This window comes from Thunnus albacares, chromosome 19 (genome assembly GCF_914725855.1).
Source record: "Thunnus albacares chromosome 19, fThuAlb1.1, whole genome shotgun sequence".
Taxonomy (NCBI): domain Eukaryota; kingdom Metazoa; phylum Chordata; class Actinopteri; order Scombriformes; family Scombridae; genus Thunnus; species Thunnus albacares.
In genome coordinates, this window is record NC_058124.1 from 21,187,949 (window position 1) to 21,207,459 (window position 19,511).

The 19,511-nt window shown below is 37.7% G+C and overlaps 2 protein-coding genes across 2 annotated transcripts in view; one reads left to right on the forward strand and one right to left on the reverse strand.

Moving 5' to 3' along the window:
• The first annotated feature begins 7,058 nt into the window (after positions 1-7,058).
• smim13 (small integral membrane protein 13) lies at positions 7,059-11,397 on the forward strand. Its single transcript, XM_044336492.1, has 2 exons — positions 7,059-7,548; positions 10,102-11,397. Exons 1-2 carry the CDS (start codon positions 7,473-7,475, stop codon positions 10,290-10,292), a joined length of 267 nt encoding a protein of 88 aa, XP_044192427.1. The 5' UTR covers positions 7,059-7,472; the 3' UTR covers positions 10,293-11,397.
• A 6,799-nt stretch (positions 11,398-18,196) lies between these two features.
• The window catches only part of nedd9 (neural precursor cell expressed, developmentally down-regulated 9), a 31,913-nt gene continuing 30,598 nt past the window's right edge, over positions 18,197-19,511 (reverse strand). The window contains exon 7 of the mRNA XM_044335443.1: positions 18,197-19,207. Within this exon, the coding sequence (XP_044191378.1) occupies positions 18,659-19,207 (549 nt within the window). The 3' untranslated portion in view covers positions 18,197-18,658. The remainder of the gene's footprint in view (positions 19,208-19,511) is intronic.

The window sequence follows — 19,511 nt, forward strand, 5'->3', positions numbered from 1 at the left end:
AAATAATTATTGATTATTAACACATTATTTTATTGTTGATTGACTAATCAATCAGCTATTCATTGCAGCTCCATTTGTATCATTAAAAAAGACTATTTACAATGAATTAAGTATCTTAAGGCCCAGTCTAATGTAGCCATGATGATGCAGATATTTTGGTAATTTAAGTGTTTCATTCATAAAACATGTAGCATGTACTAGGTGTATTAATAATTTTCAAATGAGGAAGAAAGGAACTTTGTTTTCCACACTGTTGAAAATTATCTTTGGTTTCACCATGCAGCGCCCAGAAAAACAACATAAAACAGGACAATTGACAATAAAATAAACAATAAAATATGTACAATAAAATAAAATGTACAATATACAATACTGGAGGAAGTATTCATTACTGCAATATATCTATTACAACTACAAGTCCTGCACTGGAAAATGTCACATAACTAAAAATAGGGAAATTAAAAATAATGCAGAAAAACGGCCTCTGTGAGTGTTAAACTATTGTATATTATATATATAAATTGATTCTTATTGCTGATGCACTAATGTGTTTGTAGCATTTTACTGTTTACAGGCAAGGTGGACCAAATTTTAACACTTAAATATACTGTTTGGTAGTTATGTCTGTAACAGTGCATCACATTTTATAAGGTCATTATATGTTTTTTATGTAAAATATGAATTTGTAACTAGTGTCAGATAAATATAGTGTAGTAAAAAGTTCAGTATTTCCCTCTGAAATGTAGAGTAGAAATATAAAGTGGAAGAACTCAAATAAAACACATGTATCTCAACATCTTCCATACAGTACTTGTGTAAATGTAGTGCTATTCTACCGCTGACTATATGCAAATCAGCTGAACAGTGTATATATGCAGTACTGTAGAGTACATGCAAATACGTTGGGTTGCTCTTAAACATCTCTTCTATGCAGTCTGAAAACATACAGAGTCAATGGGTTCTCAGTAATGTAGGTTAAAACAAACATTTTGAGCCGTCATAACCTGTCATTCAACACTCAACCACATTATTGCTTTTGCAGTAGAAATACATGGCCTATAAACCGCAGCTAAACCACGAGTCTCGTCTCCACAGATACAAAGAAGAAAATGTTCTGAGAAACCGGAGCAGCCTGAGTTCTCCTAATTAAATTAGGTCGATGTGTTCTAGGAGGATGAGATTATCGAATTTTGAGTTGGTTACTGACTGACAGACAAAATGCTAATTTTATCTTTTTCATGGTTTTAATTTTCACACTATTTATTGTCCATTAACTCAGCCGCTGTTACCACATACTGAGTTTGCATGAATCAGGTGTTAAAGAGCAGTGTGGTCAGTGATTGCTTTATATAATGTACTGTTGCACAGTGGATACATTTAGCCACACGGGCAACAACCTGTTGGGGAAAAGAGAAAAAAAAACCCTCACACAGTGGGTCCAAAGAATTATGACTCATTCACGGAAACAGTTTTCCATTTATGTGATGATCTTTCCTTGCATATGGTGCACTAAATACACATTCAGCACAATCAAATACACACACACACACACCTGACTGAAGTTGTGGAACAAGGAAATGTTTCAACATACTGTAGATACTGAGATAAAATAAAACATGACCGGTCCTCAAGTGACAAAGAGTCACACAGGAAATAAAGAAAGAAAGAAATGAAAATACAGTAAAAGAGTAAATATTCTCTTTTAACATGATTAATGAAAATGTATGATTGTAATTAGGCAAGATGCATTAATGTGTGTAAAAAAAAAAAAAGCACTCAATCCTATGAAGGTCAAGGACAAACAAGTTGAAAGAAATGAGTGATGACATGAAAAATGACGGTATACTACATTGTGATCAGTATCTTGTCTCTATGCAGCCTAAACTCTCCAGGAGGAAGGGTGTAGGCTGCCCTCTAGATGAGGCCCTTCTGCTTGAGTGGTGACTCGCCTTCACATGAGCTACAGTTCTCATTTTTTTATCTTTTCTTCAAGAAGCCACTCTCGGGTTTCTTTGCCAATATCCTCCACCCAGCGAGATGGTGTGAGCTTTTGTAAGAAGGTGTAAAATAATCTATCAGTGAGGAAATGAGAGGTGTTTGTGAACTGCAATGTTGTGAGTGTAAACATTGTTGTTTGAAAGACAACCAAGAGACATATATGACCTTTAGCTGTGTCCCAAATCCATGCTATACACTAATTGTATTGTATGTATGTAGTGTGTTCCCACTGGGAAAATGACAAAATTAAATAATGATAAAACCAAAAACAGTTGGTATGCACTCTCTTGATTATGTTCACTACTGCTCAATCCTACAAGATTACATGTTGCTGTTATATATACATATATACTCACCAAGCACTTTATTAGGAATACCCGTACAATCTAACGTAGCTCTGCCATAAATTCAACTTACTACTACTTATCCTGAAATTATATTGTCAGTTTCTCTTGTGAACTTGGTGTTCTACTCTTGAAATAGTCCACTTAAGAAAATGAATGATTACCGTTGTAAGAGCTGAAGTGTAAAAACTAATGGAGCTAAACAACAGACCTGTTGCAGTGTTACATGTCAGTTTTCGTGGGTAACTGAACCCATATGTCATCTCACACAATATTAAGATTATACCTGTAGATACCAAGACTTACAGAAAAACAAAGCAAACAGATGTTAATAACCTATTTGACGTGTATTAGTAGACAACTGTGAAATCGAAACATAATAAATTCACTGAAATGGAATAATCGATGTACAGAACTGACACATTTCCACACATTTCTAATCTGACCTTCGTGCAACATTTAGATGCATCAGATAAGATCTTTACCACTTTTTTTTTTCAGGCACTTGTGAAAACAGCAAGTCCCTCTCTGTTCTCATATCTTGAAGCTAATAATCCAAAAACTGAGAATAATAATCTGCAGTCTGTCACAATTAAAAACCTGTGCCAAGGCTGTGAAATTATATCTGGGCTCATAATCTTTGGCTAGACAAGACACACTGTTCTACTCACACATGTCTGAAATGCCATTTAGGGCATGACTCATGCTCTGTCTACATCTTAGCGTAATATGCAAATACAGAGGCCGGTGTTCATGAAAGGAGGACACACTTCACTGCAAGTGTGCACAAGTGAAGACATGACGCGCTGTTCTTAGATTTCAGACTGGGTGAGGAGCACGAGACAGACAGGCAGAGTGAATGACAGGAGGGGATTAAACTGTATTTATTGTAATTACAATGCAAAATTATTAATGAAAGGCCTCCTCCCTTCCTGTTATACCTCAGCAGTGTTGATAACTTGGACAGAAAGTTGACATCCACGGCCTGTTTTCTACTTTACCATTGTAACATGTGTATCTCAAGCAGTGGCGTTGTTATATACTTGGTCCTGGTATTTTTTATGTAGGTCAACAGAGAGGAGCTCAGAGGGATCTTAGTTTTCAGTTTTCCTGCTTAAATGACAGACTCACAGTTTTTCAAGTCTGTCTTAAAACAATAGTGAGGAGCCCAAATGAACATTGAAACAGGTTTTTCTTGCTGTAATCGCTCCTCCTGTTCATACTGATCATTAGAAGATCTCTTCATAATGCACTTACAATGTCCTCCTTCTGTGCAAAAACGTAGTTAAAAGTTAATCTGAGGCTATTATGAAGCTTCAGCCGTCCAAATGAGTCAAATCAAGTGGATATCTTTCAACATTACAGTCTTTTTAGCACCAAAGTCACCTTTTTTGTTACTATACTTCCACCGCAGCTCAACAGGGAAACAAATATCCACTTGACATGACTAACTCAGACTGCTGAAGCCTCATATAAGCTTCATTGTGGCCCCCCGTCACTTATATTGAAAGCACATTTGAAGGAGATCTTTTAACAGCCAGTATAACCAGGAGGAATTTGTGTTCATATGGGCATCTGACTGCTGTTTTAAGACAGACTTGTGACATTGTGAACTGCTGCAGTGCCGTTACTGTGTGCGTGGAAGCCTCAAATCGTTAAAGACATAACTTTTCATTACACCATAATTTTCAGTAGTTGTTACCTGATTGGACGGATTCGGTCTATCATTACACACAGACAAGACGTGTAATTAACCTGATTGTCGGTTCTTCACAGAGGTGAACTTCTTTGGTCCTCAGATACACCTGGGCCTCTTTGAAACGGGTCCATTTAAAGGGCCAGTTCACCCACAAATCTATTTCTCTCTTAGGTCTATATCAATTCGTATCTCTCCATGTAGGCTCGATAGTTTTAGTTTTGTACAAGGATACAAGGCCTTCATTTTCATGAAATTGTGTTTCCTAGAACTTGGTGATAAAGTAGCTTCAATGAAAGAAGGTATTTGAACTTTAAAAGAATTTAAAATGAAGGTTTTAAAAATATAACTCCTTCACAGCCTCATTTAATTGCAGAGGGGTGTAGACGCGTAGTCAAATATTTGAGATCATACAGCTTTAGAAATGGTTAGGGTATGTTTTTATTTGCATTTAACTCGTGTAGAATCATAGCAAATTGCTCTTATGTGAACCATGGTGTGAGGACAATGATGAACAATCAATCTCAGCTCATGCCATAAAACAGTATAACTTGAATGAGCTAAATAGTAGTAACACGTTCATGAGCGTTCTCTACTTAATGTTAAATACTCAACGGTTTAAAGTCTTTCTGTTAACATTTTCTTGCTCAGTATTGCTATTAAATGCAATATAATGGTAATAAATGTCATTCAGTGGTTACTGATGGGGGGGCGGTTTCATCATAGACATAGAAGCCAAAGCAGATTATTACTGTAACTGAGAAGTTCAACATTGTGAAACTGTGCCCCCTCAGAAACACTGACTACTGAGTGTAATAAACCAGAGGTGGGAACTTCCTGTGTAACCAGTTCAAAAGGATCTGACCTGATCATGTTTGCTCCCCTCCAGCAAGAGGCTGATGTTTATCAAGACAAAAACCTCTCGCCACAAGAAAAGTTTCTTTCCGTCAGCAGCCGGTCTCATCAACAAGGCCCGGGACCCCCACTGACACGGACTCTATCCCATCCATGGACTTATATTTGCACATCTGTGATTTTTGATCTAACGTTGCGTGTTACATTAATGCAACTTATATTGTTATTATTATTAATTGCACACTGTATATACTGTTTACACTATTTACACATTCCTGGTCAATATTTTGTATATTTCATTTCATTCTCTACAATTTAAAATTTAAAAACCTGTAGCAGCTCTTCTCGCTTTACGTATTTTTACTGTAAATGCCTTTCTTTCTTTTTTATATGCGTATTATATACGTAATTTTGTGCACATTTTGACTGTTATGCACCACAACACCGAGGCAAATTTCTTGTATGTGCAAACCTACTTGGCAATAAACCTGTTTCTGATACTGATTGTGGTGCTCTAATGACCTTTGAAAGGGAAAATCTCTTACTCATGTGCAGTTTCAGAAAACAGGGTCATCAGCCACACCTACAAACAGATATCCTGAATAAGAGAGTTGTTGCTTGAGAAGGTTACAGCAGCATGTTTGCAGACTTGAAGAGGTTTGACTCCCCCTGCTGGATGTAGAACAATCCTGCTGAAATACAGAAGAGGTATAACTGTTCCTTTATACAGTGTTGATAAGGCACATACAGTATGTAGGGCTGCAACTAACAATTATTAAATTATCGATGAAAATCTGCAGATTATTTTCACACTTAATCTGTTATTTGGTCTATGAAAAGTCAAAACGAAGTAAAAAATGTCCGTCACAACTTTCCAGAGCCCAAAGTATAGTAAGTCCCTAAATTGCTTGTTTTATCCAACCAAAAACCCCAAAACATTTAATTTACTATCATGTGATAGAAAAAGAGCAAATATTCATAATTCAGAATCTAGAACCAGCAAATGTTTTGCAATTGATTGATCAATTGTCAAAATAATTGCAGATTAATTATCTTTTGATTGATAAATTGATTAATTGACTAATCGTTGCTGCTCTACACATATGTACAGTGAAGATAGTAGTTGTGGGAAGTACACTGTAAAACAGAGTTATTATTAACACTACATAGACAAGTATTGAGATAATTCTCCTTTATGCTCATTTTGTTATTCTGAACTAATTTATTTTTCTGAATACATGGTTTCATTTTTATCTGTTTTTGTTTTTATATTTGTTTATCGGCACATATTAATAAGACAACAGTTGATGATTCCTGCTTGAGTGTGTATGTTTTAGTGGACAACTTTTACCTCATTTGAGAGGTTAATAACAATATCTGGCTTAAGAGTGTAATTATCAGGATGACAATGAGTCATAGCACTATTTTGACCAAATTCTATATTCACAAATCAAAATTGTTAAGCAAAAAGCCAAACTTTTCAGAGCTGATATCAAATGATACATTTCTTCTATACTTGAATCTACTATTTCATTTTCTTTTATTACAACCTTTAGTCCCCCTGACGTGTTTGTAGACACAAGATGTATACAACACTGTAAACTTGTTGTATACTGTATCAGTGAAGCTGTTTTCAGTGGCGTAACCAGGCAATTTTTCAATGGGGTGGCACAGAAATCACAAGCCCGTTATATGAACATTAAAATGCATCTAACTAGAAAATACAGTGTATCTAACATTTTTTCTTATTCCTGCAGGTAAAGTAACAAAGAAGATTACACTATAGGTACGAAGTACAAGCTACAGAGTATTACTACTGTTTTTTTTTTAAAAAACAAAAAAAAACAAGTTGATTGATTTTTAGTTTTTATTCTGAGTAATTTCATGTAATTATTGTACTTTCTATCATGGTGTTTATGAGATGTATGAATTATTTAGTACTGTACAGCGCAGCATTGTGTGTCCACGGCAAATTTCCTTCAGGGACAAGTCTTATCTTACTATTAATACTAGTACTTCTAATATCAACAGTAGTAATATTAGAGGTGGAAAAGGAGATCATGATGATAAGATAAGATATTCCAGCACTAAAAGTAAAACTGTAAAAAGGGTGACATCTTGAATAAACTACATTACCCACAAGTCAAGTGGATCATGCGCAGGCGCAGTGAGTCAGTTTCATGACGCTGATTTTGTTGTCTTAACCCAGTTACTGTACTGCCTTGTCTCATCTGTGACAGCAAGCAGATACATGCAGCAGTTATGTAGCTCATATAAGAAGGACTTTACCCCGTTGTGACCGGCTAACGTTGGCTGATGTTACGGTCCTCTCCGGGCTCCTTCAGGACCGTTTGTGAAACTGCCGCACGTCCGTTAGTCAACCAGACAGCTAACTCAGCTAGCCACACGCTAGCAAACAAGCTGGTGTGAGTTTGCGATGTGCCGCTGTTTGTTTTTCTGTCCCTCTCGTCTCGGATAGCTTCCTAACCGAGCTACATCTTGTGTATGGTGTTAAGCAGAAAAACACACCGCTATCACCACCTGAGGCTGCTGTAGTTGTCGCTGTCGTTGCTGTCAAGATGTGGCAAAGTGTCGGACTCACACTGCTGGTCATTGTGGCCACACTTGTCTGTGCGCTGCTCTTCATGCTGTTCGGTGAGTTTCAAACACAATAACCTTGATGAGTGATTTACATAACTCTGTCTCACCATTGTCCTCGGACTAGGGTGTAGTAAAGCCGGGGTCACTTTTTATTTGCATGCTAATAAGAGACTGCGACACACAGTAAATTAGCTTAATGATTCTGTTTAAACATCATTAAAGGCACAGTTTTCCTTCAGAAATGTCAAACTTTTCCTTGTAAAGCTACCTTAAATGACAGGTCAGAGTGTATTGAATGTCTTTGACAGACAAGTTTCGATTTCAGTAAAGAGTTTCTATTTTTATCATGTGCTGGGGAGCAGTCAGACCATAACCATGTCAGCTTCTTCCCCCTCCTTCCCCTCTGCATGTTCTAACTGATGTGAGCTTTAAACCCCGCTAGAAATAAACACGTTTCTGTGTCAATCCGACGTTTGTTTATGTTAGATTTTGTCTGTGTACATCAAGTTCATTTTGTAATCTCAGTCCAGCCTGAGACAGACAAGACTGCAGGTGGATGTTCGCTTGAAAATGAAATGATATCAGAATGAGTCATCTTTACTGGCCAAGTGTGTTTACGCATACCAGAGAGTTTGACTCTGGTTTAGTGGTTCTCAGTGTACTTACACAGAATAACAACACAACATTCTTCAGAGGTACATATGAGGAATATTTATATATAGGTGAAACAGTTTCTGTGAACTGTAAACAGGATACAGGTAGTGCAAAGATGTGAAAAGTGCTGGGATAAATATTAAATGGTAAAAAAAAAAAAAAAAAAAAGTGACATGTTACTAGTTCTGGGTGATATGGACAAAATCAGATATGACATGTTTGATCAAATACCTCAATATTGATATTGTGACAATATTGTAGTCTGTTGTAGACTGTTGGTGGTTTCTAAGGGTGCAACGGATTGCAAAACTCGCGGTTCAGATCATATCATGGTTTCGGATTATTTTTCAGATCAGCAAAAAAAAAAGGGTGACAAATATAACTTTGCTTTCCATATATTCTGTAAAACATGTAAAGCAAGGAACTTTTTGTCATGGTCTTAAATGAAAACAACATTTAAGATGTCCAATGTTAAAATATATAAAATATTCAATACTCAATTGTTAAATTAAAATGCATTATGAGGCATGATACCTTCCTCCTTTTAAACATGGTAGTGAATGAAACAATTGCCTTTGTCCACATCATCAAAACTTGATGATAACTTACAAACATGAACAATCGACTATGTTCCATTACACCACTGGTGCTTTCACAACATATTTACACGATGAGATTTTTGATGAATAATCATCAGTAATGTGGATATAGTGACTAAGTGGGTAAAAGTAAATAATGTAACAGCTAGAACAGTCTGGTAAGTTCAGAAAATGACATCACTTTACTGTAATGCAGCCTTTAAAACCAGGAAAAGACAAAACTTATGCCGTATCACGATACTACAATACCCCTAGATGTTACTTTATATACATATAGTAGGTGGTTATGTACAGTATATACAGCCTGTGCAAATATACAATAATTAATTAAATGTATTGCACATTTTGTGCGTATACACTATATGTATTATAAGTACGGTGGGTATTATAGAGTTACAGCATTATTGCACAGTGTCTCAGTTAACTGTTTATAAGTGTGACAGCGAGGGTGAAGAAACTGTTCCTGTGTCTGGTGGTTTTGGTGTACACTGTTTGGGACAGCTCATTTATTTATTTATTTATTTATTGAGCAGTGGTGTTCACTCCTCGTCCAAGTGAGCCCTAGCAGCGCTATTCTCCATCTCTCCAGTTTTACTTCTGACAGATCTTTGAAAAACTTACCACTGTCAAAGTTGCAACTCTGTTTGGTATCCAGGGGCCTGTTTCACCAAATTCGCAAGATGCGAGTTTCGACTTGCAAGATGAGATCATTTCCTCTCATGTTGATTTTTACTTGTCTAACTAATAAAAAAAAAACAAATAACAAACTCTATACTTGCAACACATGCATGAGCATGCATGAGGATTGTAGACCTCATAAATCTATCTGAAATTTAAGAGCGACAGATGTTTGTGAAATGGGGAAATTGCAACATTTGTGATCTGCGTGTAAGCAGTGCTCGCAGATCGCTTTAGTAAAACGGGCCCAAAGTATCTTTAAGAGACGTATTTTGTTTTGAATGACACAAGAAAGATGCAAAATACGCTTTTAGGAATAAAAATATAAAGTAATAGAAATTAACACATATTGCGTATAGTAATACTTTTCCATTTTAAGTACAAATTGAGCAAGGACGTCATATGAGGCTACCATGTTTGTTTGGCTTGGGAAAAGGGGTTAAAAATCGTTTTTATTGTGCAGTGGATGGAACATCTTTTCATCCAGACGAAAAGAGTCTTTGAGGATTCTGGGAATCATTTCAGAACAGCGTCAAATGTTTTTAAACGGCCTTCTGGGTTTTCAAAGATTTGTGTGTATTTATTTTTCATAAAAACAGATGTTTACCTCTGTGACTCAAATGGAATGCTTTCTCTTTTTTAAGAGTGTTTTTTTCTCCTCTTCTTTACTCCTCAGGTTGGTATGTAGTCTGGCAGCTCTTCTTGTCCAAGTTCAAGTTCCTGCGCGAGCTTGTCGGAGACGCTACCACACCGCAGGCTGAAACTCAACCGTCCGAAACCAAGAGCGAGCGCGCACCTAATGCACCAACACGAAATCGGCCCCGGACTGCACGCCAAAGAGTTGCCTTTCCAGAGAGCACTTCATAGATCATCCAGGCACTTTTTCCTCCCACTGGCCCTGCGATCTACACTACACAAGGAGCTCGTGGACACTCGGTAGTCACAGTCAGCCCTTCTTCTCTTCTTTTATCTAACCGGGCAGATCTCCTGGTTTCAAAGGGAAAAGCCATTTACAGTACTGTCCATTTCTGAATACCACCTGTTCATATGTTTAATAATGTACAGTCGTATGTATGGAGCACTGACTCATGGTCCTGCAATAGTGACGGCCAGCTTTCACGAGTGGCCGAGCTGCTTCCTGCCACCTGTGTGGAGAATGAAGATGCTCCATCACACGAAGAGAAACAACGTGTTAATTCTCTTATGTACATGTTCTGTATTTTTAGCAAAGTAGGCAGATAACTGTTAAAAACTATAAGCTCGTCTACATCATTTCAACAAGAACAACTGAAGATAAACGCAAAACTGAAACAGTGATGTGTACAACTGACAACTTTTATTATCTTTAAAACATAACAAAGTGCAATGAAAGGAATGTTTATGCTGTCATTTAGTTATTTCTTGCACAGTATATGTATTATGGAAACTGTCTCACCCAGTAGATAATGCCCAAAGCTTCGTAAAAGGAAGATGACGAATGACAGGAACTCATTCCAGTTGTGTACAATGTGACACTTTTCTTGCAACTTCTCCTTCGACCTTTTTTATAGACTTATACTTGAAGAGTCAGGAGAACGTTTCAAGGAAACGACTGTTGTTAGCTCTCTGGTGTTCAGAAGCTGCTACACACATCGTTAGCTGACGTCCTGGAGCAACGAAACGAGGCTCCCCTGCTGCAGAAGACTTGCCCGAAAGGTGTCTGAACCCCCCCCCGTGCCTCTGTCTGTACCAGTGCCTGTCTAGATGGCATCCACTGTTTGTTAAACGGCCTCTTATCCTTTTTATAAAGCCGGCGGTAGTTTGAATTCCATTACAAATCAAAGCTGACCAGAGTCTAGTCAATGTTTATGTAATACAGTCTCCCTCCAGGTTAAACTTATGTAACTCTTGCACCTTTTTATCAGCAGTGATTTTTTTTTTTTTTCTTCAGTGGAGCTGTAGCTTCAAATAAATAATGCCATAAATATGTTGAGCCCTGTCCTGTTTGCCTCAAGTGGAAAAGTTGCTGTTATTGGGAGGAAAAAAAAGATGTAACTGTACATGGCATTCTTTTTTTATATTAGCTATAAATTCCCTGTAAAATAAAGACACAAAATGCATCATAAATTGCTTCTTTCTACACATACAAGTGGAAATAACCATGTTTAGCCACTTGGAAAATAATTTTCATGATGATGATTTATGTCCATAAATTCTTTCCAGGTGGTGCGTAACAGTAAGTACAAAAAATAAATCATTCTCAGTGCTTTTATTATTATTTTTTAAGAGCAATTTTTATTGGTTTTGTGTGCGTACAAGAGCTTCTGCAAACATACTCAAATGCAGATGTAAAACAATGAAGTAATCACACAACAGTGGTGCATTAAACCATTTAAGTATTACATAAGTTTCCTGTCCCTCCCACATGAAGCCCACCGACTGGCTCAACAGCTATTCCCTAAATATCCAAGCGATTCCATTAGTGTTCATCTAAAAAGGACCAAAAGAGACCTCAAAGATGTAGTTCATAGTACCACAAATATGACATAAATACACTGTAATGGTTACAATAATAATGGTACAAAAGCATCCTAAACTAGAAAGACAGAGGAGGATGGTTAAATAAATCACAAAAAGGAAAGTTATCTTTGTGGTCTTCCACATTTAAGGGATGTATGTGGGTTCTTGCTGTACAGTAAAAAGGGGATCCAGATCCTCATAACTCCCTTTGAGCGTTTATTTCTCAAATTTCAAGAAGCACAGTGTCTCTAATCCATCTTGTGAAGCTAAGTGGAGACTAGCACTAGAGAATAATCCTTCCAGTTATTAAAGAACAATATCTAGACAACAAATAGTCTTCCTCAGGTGAAGGTGAAAGTGAAGGTGAGAACACACCTATATGAAGTAGATGAGCTGTGATGACACATGTTTACTGGAAGTGAATCCCCTTATCCCTCCTAGTAACGAAATGATTGGTCATACTGTCCTCACATGTATCAATTACCTAATTCACAGATGATGAGTTCTGTGTCATCCATGTAGAACGAAAGAACCGACGTCTTTGGACACGTTTCACCAACCAGACTTGTTGCACAAACCTGGTGTTTTTTTAGATGACCACAGACGTTCTTGTTTGTGTCATCTTGAACAACTCAAAGTATTCCAAATATCTGGATTTGTTAAGATCCTCACTGGTGTTGTTTGGGCCCCTTTTAGAGTTTGAACACATGGTGGCAGTATCGCGCCGATAGAAAACAGCTCAAAGGAAAATGCTGCACAGCTTAACAGCACAGCACATGTGGGTGTCACTTTGGTCTGTTATCTAAATATAAAGTAGGAGGAGGAAGTGTCTGTATTAGATTTTGACAAGTGATGATCTTCAGGTCTGTAGACGAAACAAGGACGGTGTTCTAATATATATAAATCGTGCTTCAAATTTGGTTTATTTGTCTAGTTTCCATCAGAGAAGGGTTCATGAAGTTTCTCTGATAGTCTGGAACAAGCTATGCAGCTGTTTTGTATTGTTTGTAAGGATTTCTGTGACAAAAACAGATGCTAAAACAATAAAAATACTAAAAATAAAACAGAAAAAAGCACAGAAACACATGCCCTGATTCCTCCGCCAGCATGTCAGTACTCTTATTTCAAATTGCTGCCATTAACTATACAGGTCTCTATGCAGCAAATTGGTCCTCAAGGGTCATTAGCTTATTCCTGAACTGCTCATACTTAATGTGGTGCAATGATGCAATGATTACCAGTGCAAACATGCAGAGTTACACTCTTTTAATACAGATTTATTTATTGAGTTGGAAAGTTTGAGAAACAGAAATGTTAAGCAAGAACTTAAATACCCTACTGACACTGTTAAAGTTCAAATGTATTGAATTTCCCCACTGTGTGTGTGGTTTTAGACCCTTTTCTGTGTCAGTCAGCTCTTTTTAAACTCAAATTAGCATTTCACTCACAACTGCAGCGTAAAACTATGAGAGAACCGAAAAGAACACAGTCAAAGCTAATTAAATACACAGAAGAAATAGGTCTACAATATTTAAAGTATAGTAACTGATACATTTGTGGTATGACTCAAATGTTGAGAATCCATTCCTCCAGAATGTCCTGCCTCTAATGGAAACAGATGCAGAAAATTAAGAAACCACCCTTACTGTAAATTGACTTTGAGGCTAACCTTCACTTGTAGTTTTATTCATACTAATGATCCTTCAGATCTGGCAGAGTACATTTCTGCCTGCAGCTGGGGCCTTTTTCAGCAAACGAGGCCCTGCTGAGCTCAGACAAGCTGTAATTTCAGAGCCTGCAAATACTTTACAGGAAATGATTGTGGTAAGCCAAGGAAATGACATAGACTCTCCAGCGCTCTTCTAACTCTGTATATCTCCAGCGAGAGCCAAGCGTCGCTCTTTGCTCTTGTTGTTGGCTAAAGGTATTGCACGTTGCCTCTCTGATGACCTTTGGGTGTTTGTTCACTCGACAGACAGGTGAGCAGCTGACTTTTTGATTGCTGCTGTTCGTGTATATCACTTCAAGTTTCCATCTCAGCAGTCCAACACCTGTTTGCTGTTTCTCAGCTCGACTAGACAGTGTCTCATCGGGGAGCGTGCGGGAGACAACTGCTTCAGGGGATTGGGGCAAAATGCAGCTTCAGCTCCCAGTCTCTGCAGCACCTTGCGTAGTTGTGTAATTGTGGTAGACCAGAGACAACCATTTATGAGATGTTTGGCACGCTGCCCCTAGTGACAGACGTACACAGAAGCTTCTGCTGCTGTTGAGTCCAGGACTGTGGGTTCTGGCCCAAGTATCAGAGCTGCCAGGACTAAAATAGCTCATTGATTCACCAAGCCCTGTCAAGCTCAGTCTGAAGCGTTAACATTAGCCAAGCTGTTACTCTCTCTTGTTTAGAGCCACAAGGTGTCCTGAGATCTCATTATTACTGCCCCACAAAGACAAAAAGATAGCTAAACAATGAGATATATCAAGTGAAAGCTAGTTGTTGAGATAGTCACGGCTAGCCTTACAGTAGCTAAAGCTAAAGCTACATTTATTAATAGATTTTTCCCTAGCTGTTGTCTGTAAATCCATTTTGATGAGACAACATCTCGGTAATTCAGTTAGTTATTCCACATAACATGCTGCTAAGCTTTTGACTCTAGTGGAATTCATGCAATGTAGTGTGGTTAATTGGCTACCATTAAATTGTAAATTAATTATTTTGATTTTAATACAGATATTGACAGTTAAAGCAAAGCAAAGAGATATATATAGAGAGATATATAAGTGAAAGGTAGCTGTTAGCCTTAGTAGCTAAAGCTAAAACTAAAATTACTAATTGGTTGTTCTCTATTTGGATTTGATTGAGTTGAAGACACTGCGTAACCATGGTTACATAAAAAGCCTGCAAAGATATTTTAATTGCAAATGTAACTGCTTAGTCATGCTTTACATGACGCTTTACAATCACTACTAAACACAAGAGATTTTAAAGATTATTTGAGTACATGTGGTAATTTAATTAGTTATTCCACATAACATGAGGCAGTAACTAAATCCAATCATTATGGCGGGAAAAAACAAAAGCTAACTCCTGCTAAGCTAACTAGCTTAACAGTCACCTTTTGACTCCAGTGGAATTCATGCAAATAGCGTGAATAACTGGCTACCATTAAGTCACACATTTTGTATTTTGTACGCTTGTATTAAGTTGTAAATTAGCCTAATGAATTACTTTAATCAAAATAAAGCCTGTTTTCTTTGACTTTATTAACAAACTAGTTAAAGTAAGACAACTGAAAGGACACATTTTATTAGTAGATGTTGCATTTTCCCCTGTGAAGTATATCCAAACGTAGAATATAATACATCTTTAGCCATAGCATGCCCTTACAGATGAAAATGTCAAAGTCCCCAGGTGATAATTTTGAATGATTTTGGTAATTCCCTGACGTTTTATCTAGCGCCTAGACCAGTGTAATATGTCTACATTTACTAGATAAACTGGGACAAAATTTTGTTCAGACAGTCATGGTTCTTAGAAGATATTTCGACTTTTCCTCTCTTCTGAAATGTCTTGATAACTATCGGATGGATAGCCATGAAATTTAGTAGCCTACACACAATCATGTTCCCCTGATGAACTGTAACAACTGTAGTGATCCCTCAATCTACAAGCACCATCATCAGGCCATAACTTTAATTTGTCCAATTCAGTTTATGACCAAAAAGCTGCAAAGCTCCATCCCATAAGCTTCAGCTATACTTTGTGTTTTGTGCTAATTAGCAAACGCTAGCATGTTACACAGTTTGCCAACCAGCCTGAAAACTTAAACCAATTTTCTCTCAATTTCACTGTGTCTGTCATTGCTGCGCTCTTCCTTTGTAGGGCCGATTAGCAGAGAATAAGACAGACTTTTAAGATGGATCTGACAACTCCTGATTTACCGTGTCTGTCGGCAACTTGGGTTAAATGGGAACCCTTTTAAAAAGTCATTGCATTGCAAATTCCTTTCTTTCTGATCTCCCCAGAGAGCACAAAGTGGAATGCAGTGGATAATAAAAACAGTTAGATTGCTTTTAAGTGCCAGCCAGTGTGAGCCTGAAAGATTTTTAATGAGATTTTGTGATTGGGAGCTGAAGAGAGAGAGAGAGAGAGAGAGAGAGAGAGAGAGAGAGGCACAATCTCACTGTGGTCATGAGTTCCTCTTCATCACACAGTCCCATCTATCTATCTATAGAGCAGCTTCTCCACAGGGAGACACTACATTTCACTCAGATTATAATGAAAGAAAGAAAAGAGGGGCAGGTGAAGAGAAGGAGAGAAGAAGAGAAAACACAGAGGGGCCGCTTTTAGCTGTATCATTTGGTTGTACACACCCAAAACATACAAGTTCCCGAGAGGCTCCTGCAGAAGACGCCCCGTCACTCTTTACATTTTATCAATTCACTACACTTGAACCAGAGAAAATGTGCTGCAGCTGATAGGGTCACTCTGAAAAAACACGTTTCTCACGGTCCAGAGGACATGTGTAGCGGTGTCTCATCCTCCGCTTGCCCCTCATTATTCTCCATGTGTCATATCTAATGTTCTACACGCAAAGTGAAGAATTATTTGGCAGAGGCACCTCAGAAATCCTTTCAGTCCCATCTTTAACGGACCCCTTTTTAAGATTAGAAGGTACAAATAACTCTGATCAGATATGACTTGAAATCAAAAATATCCTGGAGGAGTTCACGAGGATTTGATTGAGTTTGACAAGACATTGGGTAACCATGGTTACGTAAAAAGCCTGCAAAGATATTTTAATTGCAAATGTAACTGCTTAGTCACGCTTTACATGATCTTCTTTTATTTATGTTTTAGCCACTGAAACGGTGCCATCAGGTCACTCAAATTGCTACTAAGCAAAAAAAAGATTTATATTTGAGCACGCAAGTCGATTCTTGAGCTTGTAAATAGTAGTTTGACAAAAATAAATAAATAAATTAAAAAAAACTTAACTTAAGGTTTTAGCTATTTTTTTTTCCTGGAGCTCCAAACGCCACCCACTTAGGAAGACTGTGAAATGTGATTGAAAGCTCAAGAAAAAAGTTCCATCTGGAAGTCCGAGGAAAAGTTACATCAGGACATTACTGTAGCAAAGAAATCATAACTCAAGGTCTACTGAACAGCTTTTATATTCCTGGAGTTTGACACGACCGCTGCACAAACTCTATTAGCTGATGAAGACAGTGAGATGTGGCTGAAATCTCCGGTAAAAAAAGATTTATGTTAATTGTTAAAAGTTCATTCTTGACCTTGGAAATAGTAATGTGACAAAAAATAATTCTTAACTCAAGGTCCACTTTTTTTAGCTTCTTTTGCCTCCACTTAGGAGGATGATGTGAGATGTGGTTGAAAGCTCTGGAAAAAATAGATGTATAGGACTTTTATTTAAGTGTCAGAGTTCATTCCTTTTTGAAGAATAGTAGTTAAACACACACACAGAAAAAGGTAACTTTAAATCCACTTGATAGAGCTTTCTCATAGTCTTCATCAGTTTAAATGTGGAGTTATTTTGGGTTTCAGTGTCCCTTAATTGCCTAAACATTGTTTCAAACATGTTACCTTTATATGAATAAACAGCTGATAAGAGAGATATTAAATGTTGCTGCAACTGAATTGTCTCCTCACTTTAACTGTGAATATTTTTCTCTCTGTACACTTCGTAGTTACTGTGGTGTACATAGTAGGAGCATAAGTAGTGGTTGTTTTTTCGTGCTTCATCTTGTGTGTGGTAAATTTTATGGTATTTTTCTGAGGTTGCTTATCTACACTGTGCATCTGTTCTTGTACTTCTGCAGCTGTGACATTTTAAGTTTCCATTGTGGGATCAGTAAAGTTCATCTTATCTTAAATAAAGTTAGCCTTTTTAAAACTTCTACAAAAAATAAAGACTGTTAGAAATAAACTGATCAATTTTGTTAGAGACCAAATTCAATTAAATATACACTAGTCCCAATCAAGCTCTCCTATGTTACTGTTGACAGTCGGTGTCAATAATCTTGACTAACAGGAAGATGTCGTTGTTGTTGTTGAATGTTTTCAATGTTTAAGCGCTGTGAGAACCACAAACTGCGTCTCAAAGGTGGATTTACTAAAACCTGCAAATTAAACAGATCTGCATGACTAGATGCCACGAAAAGTAACATTCTGCTCTCTCTTTGTGCTCCCCTGGAAATATTTCATTCTCTATAACAAATCTGTTATGTCAGAGAAATTAAAAGACACAGTCACATGATTAAGAACAACCCTTTACTTTGTCTGTGGTGAGAATCCACACATATTGACATTTACGAGGAACATTTACAAGATTTACTGTCACACACCCAGCAGTAAAACATATAGACGATATTCTACAGGTGAAAATGAAACAATCTCATAAGGTGCTTCATAATATGCAACAGGAATGTTATGAAAAATGTCCACATGATCCTACAAAGACACCGATACTGCATCTACATTTATATTCATACCATAATATAAAACTATCTACACAAAAATAGAGCAAATATTTACAGAACAGAGACTATTTACAACATTCAAAACAGGCTTAAAGACAAGAGAGCAATATACATATACATATACATATATATATATATATGTATATATATATATATAAACTGTAAATATATATATTTATGCTAGATTAATGTACACATGGTGTCTGTGGTGAAATGTACAGGAGCAACATGGCTGGAAATCACAAATTAGCCATTTGAAGCAACTGTTCTTTGAACTGCTGTGAGTGGTGCGAGAGATCAGTGACTCTGTCCACCATCTCCTGGATGGCAGCTGTGTTTGGGTAGTTCAGGGCAGCCATCTTGGTCGCTGCCACCACCGTCTTTAACAAGTCACACAACACGTTACTGGAGTTCATCACCCTGTTGGCCACCTCGGGAGCCGAGGCTTGCCTGGACAGAGTGTCTCCGATGAAGACCAGTTTGTGGGCGCTGAGGATAACGAACTTGCTGTGCGCCACAAAGATGCGGGGAGGCTGCCCGGCGCTGACGCAGCTGAAGAAGGCGTCCACGGCGCTGAGGAGCGTGACAAAGTGTTGCTCACACTGCTCGGAGTAGAAGCCGAGCAGCTGGCGGTCCCGTGCGCACACATGAGTGGAGGGCGACAGGGCGGACGAGGAGTCCGACGGGGAGGCCGAGGTTCTACCTGAGTGTTGGTGTGACATCCACTGTGAGATGTCGTTCTCCACGGGTTTGATCACTTCCTGTTCCAGCTTCTTGAACTGATTGATCTGTGAAGGGTGACAGGATGTAGGTTATTTTCCGACCTTGCTTATTAGCATGTGCTGTATCTTTTTGATTTTACAGAGATAAATCGTAGGAAGTCATGCTCTAAAAAAAACGCAGCTAATATTAAAATTCTGCCCTTTTGCTGGATCACAGACAAAAATAGAAATCCATTTCAAACAATAAAAACAGGAAGTGTTCTGGGCAGTTACACGACCAAAAAGGTTTATCTCTCATTTTAGTTATTGGGTAAAACTCTTCTATAAGCCCTCCTGGTTAGCATTTATAAGCATACATTTAATTAACATT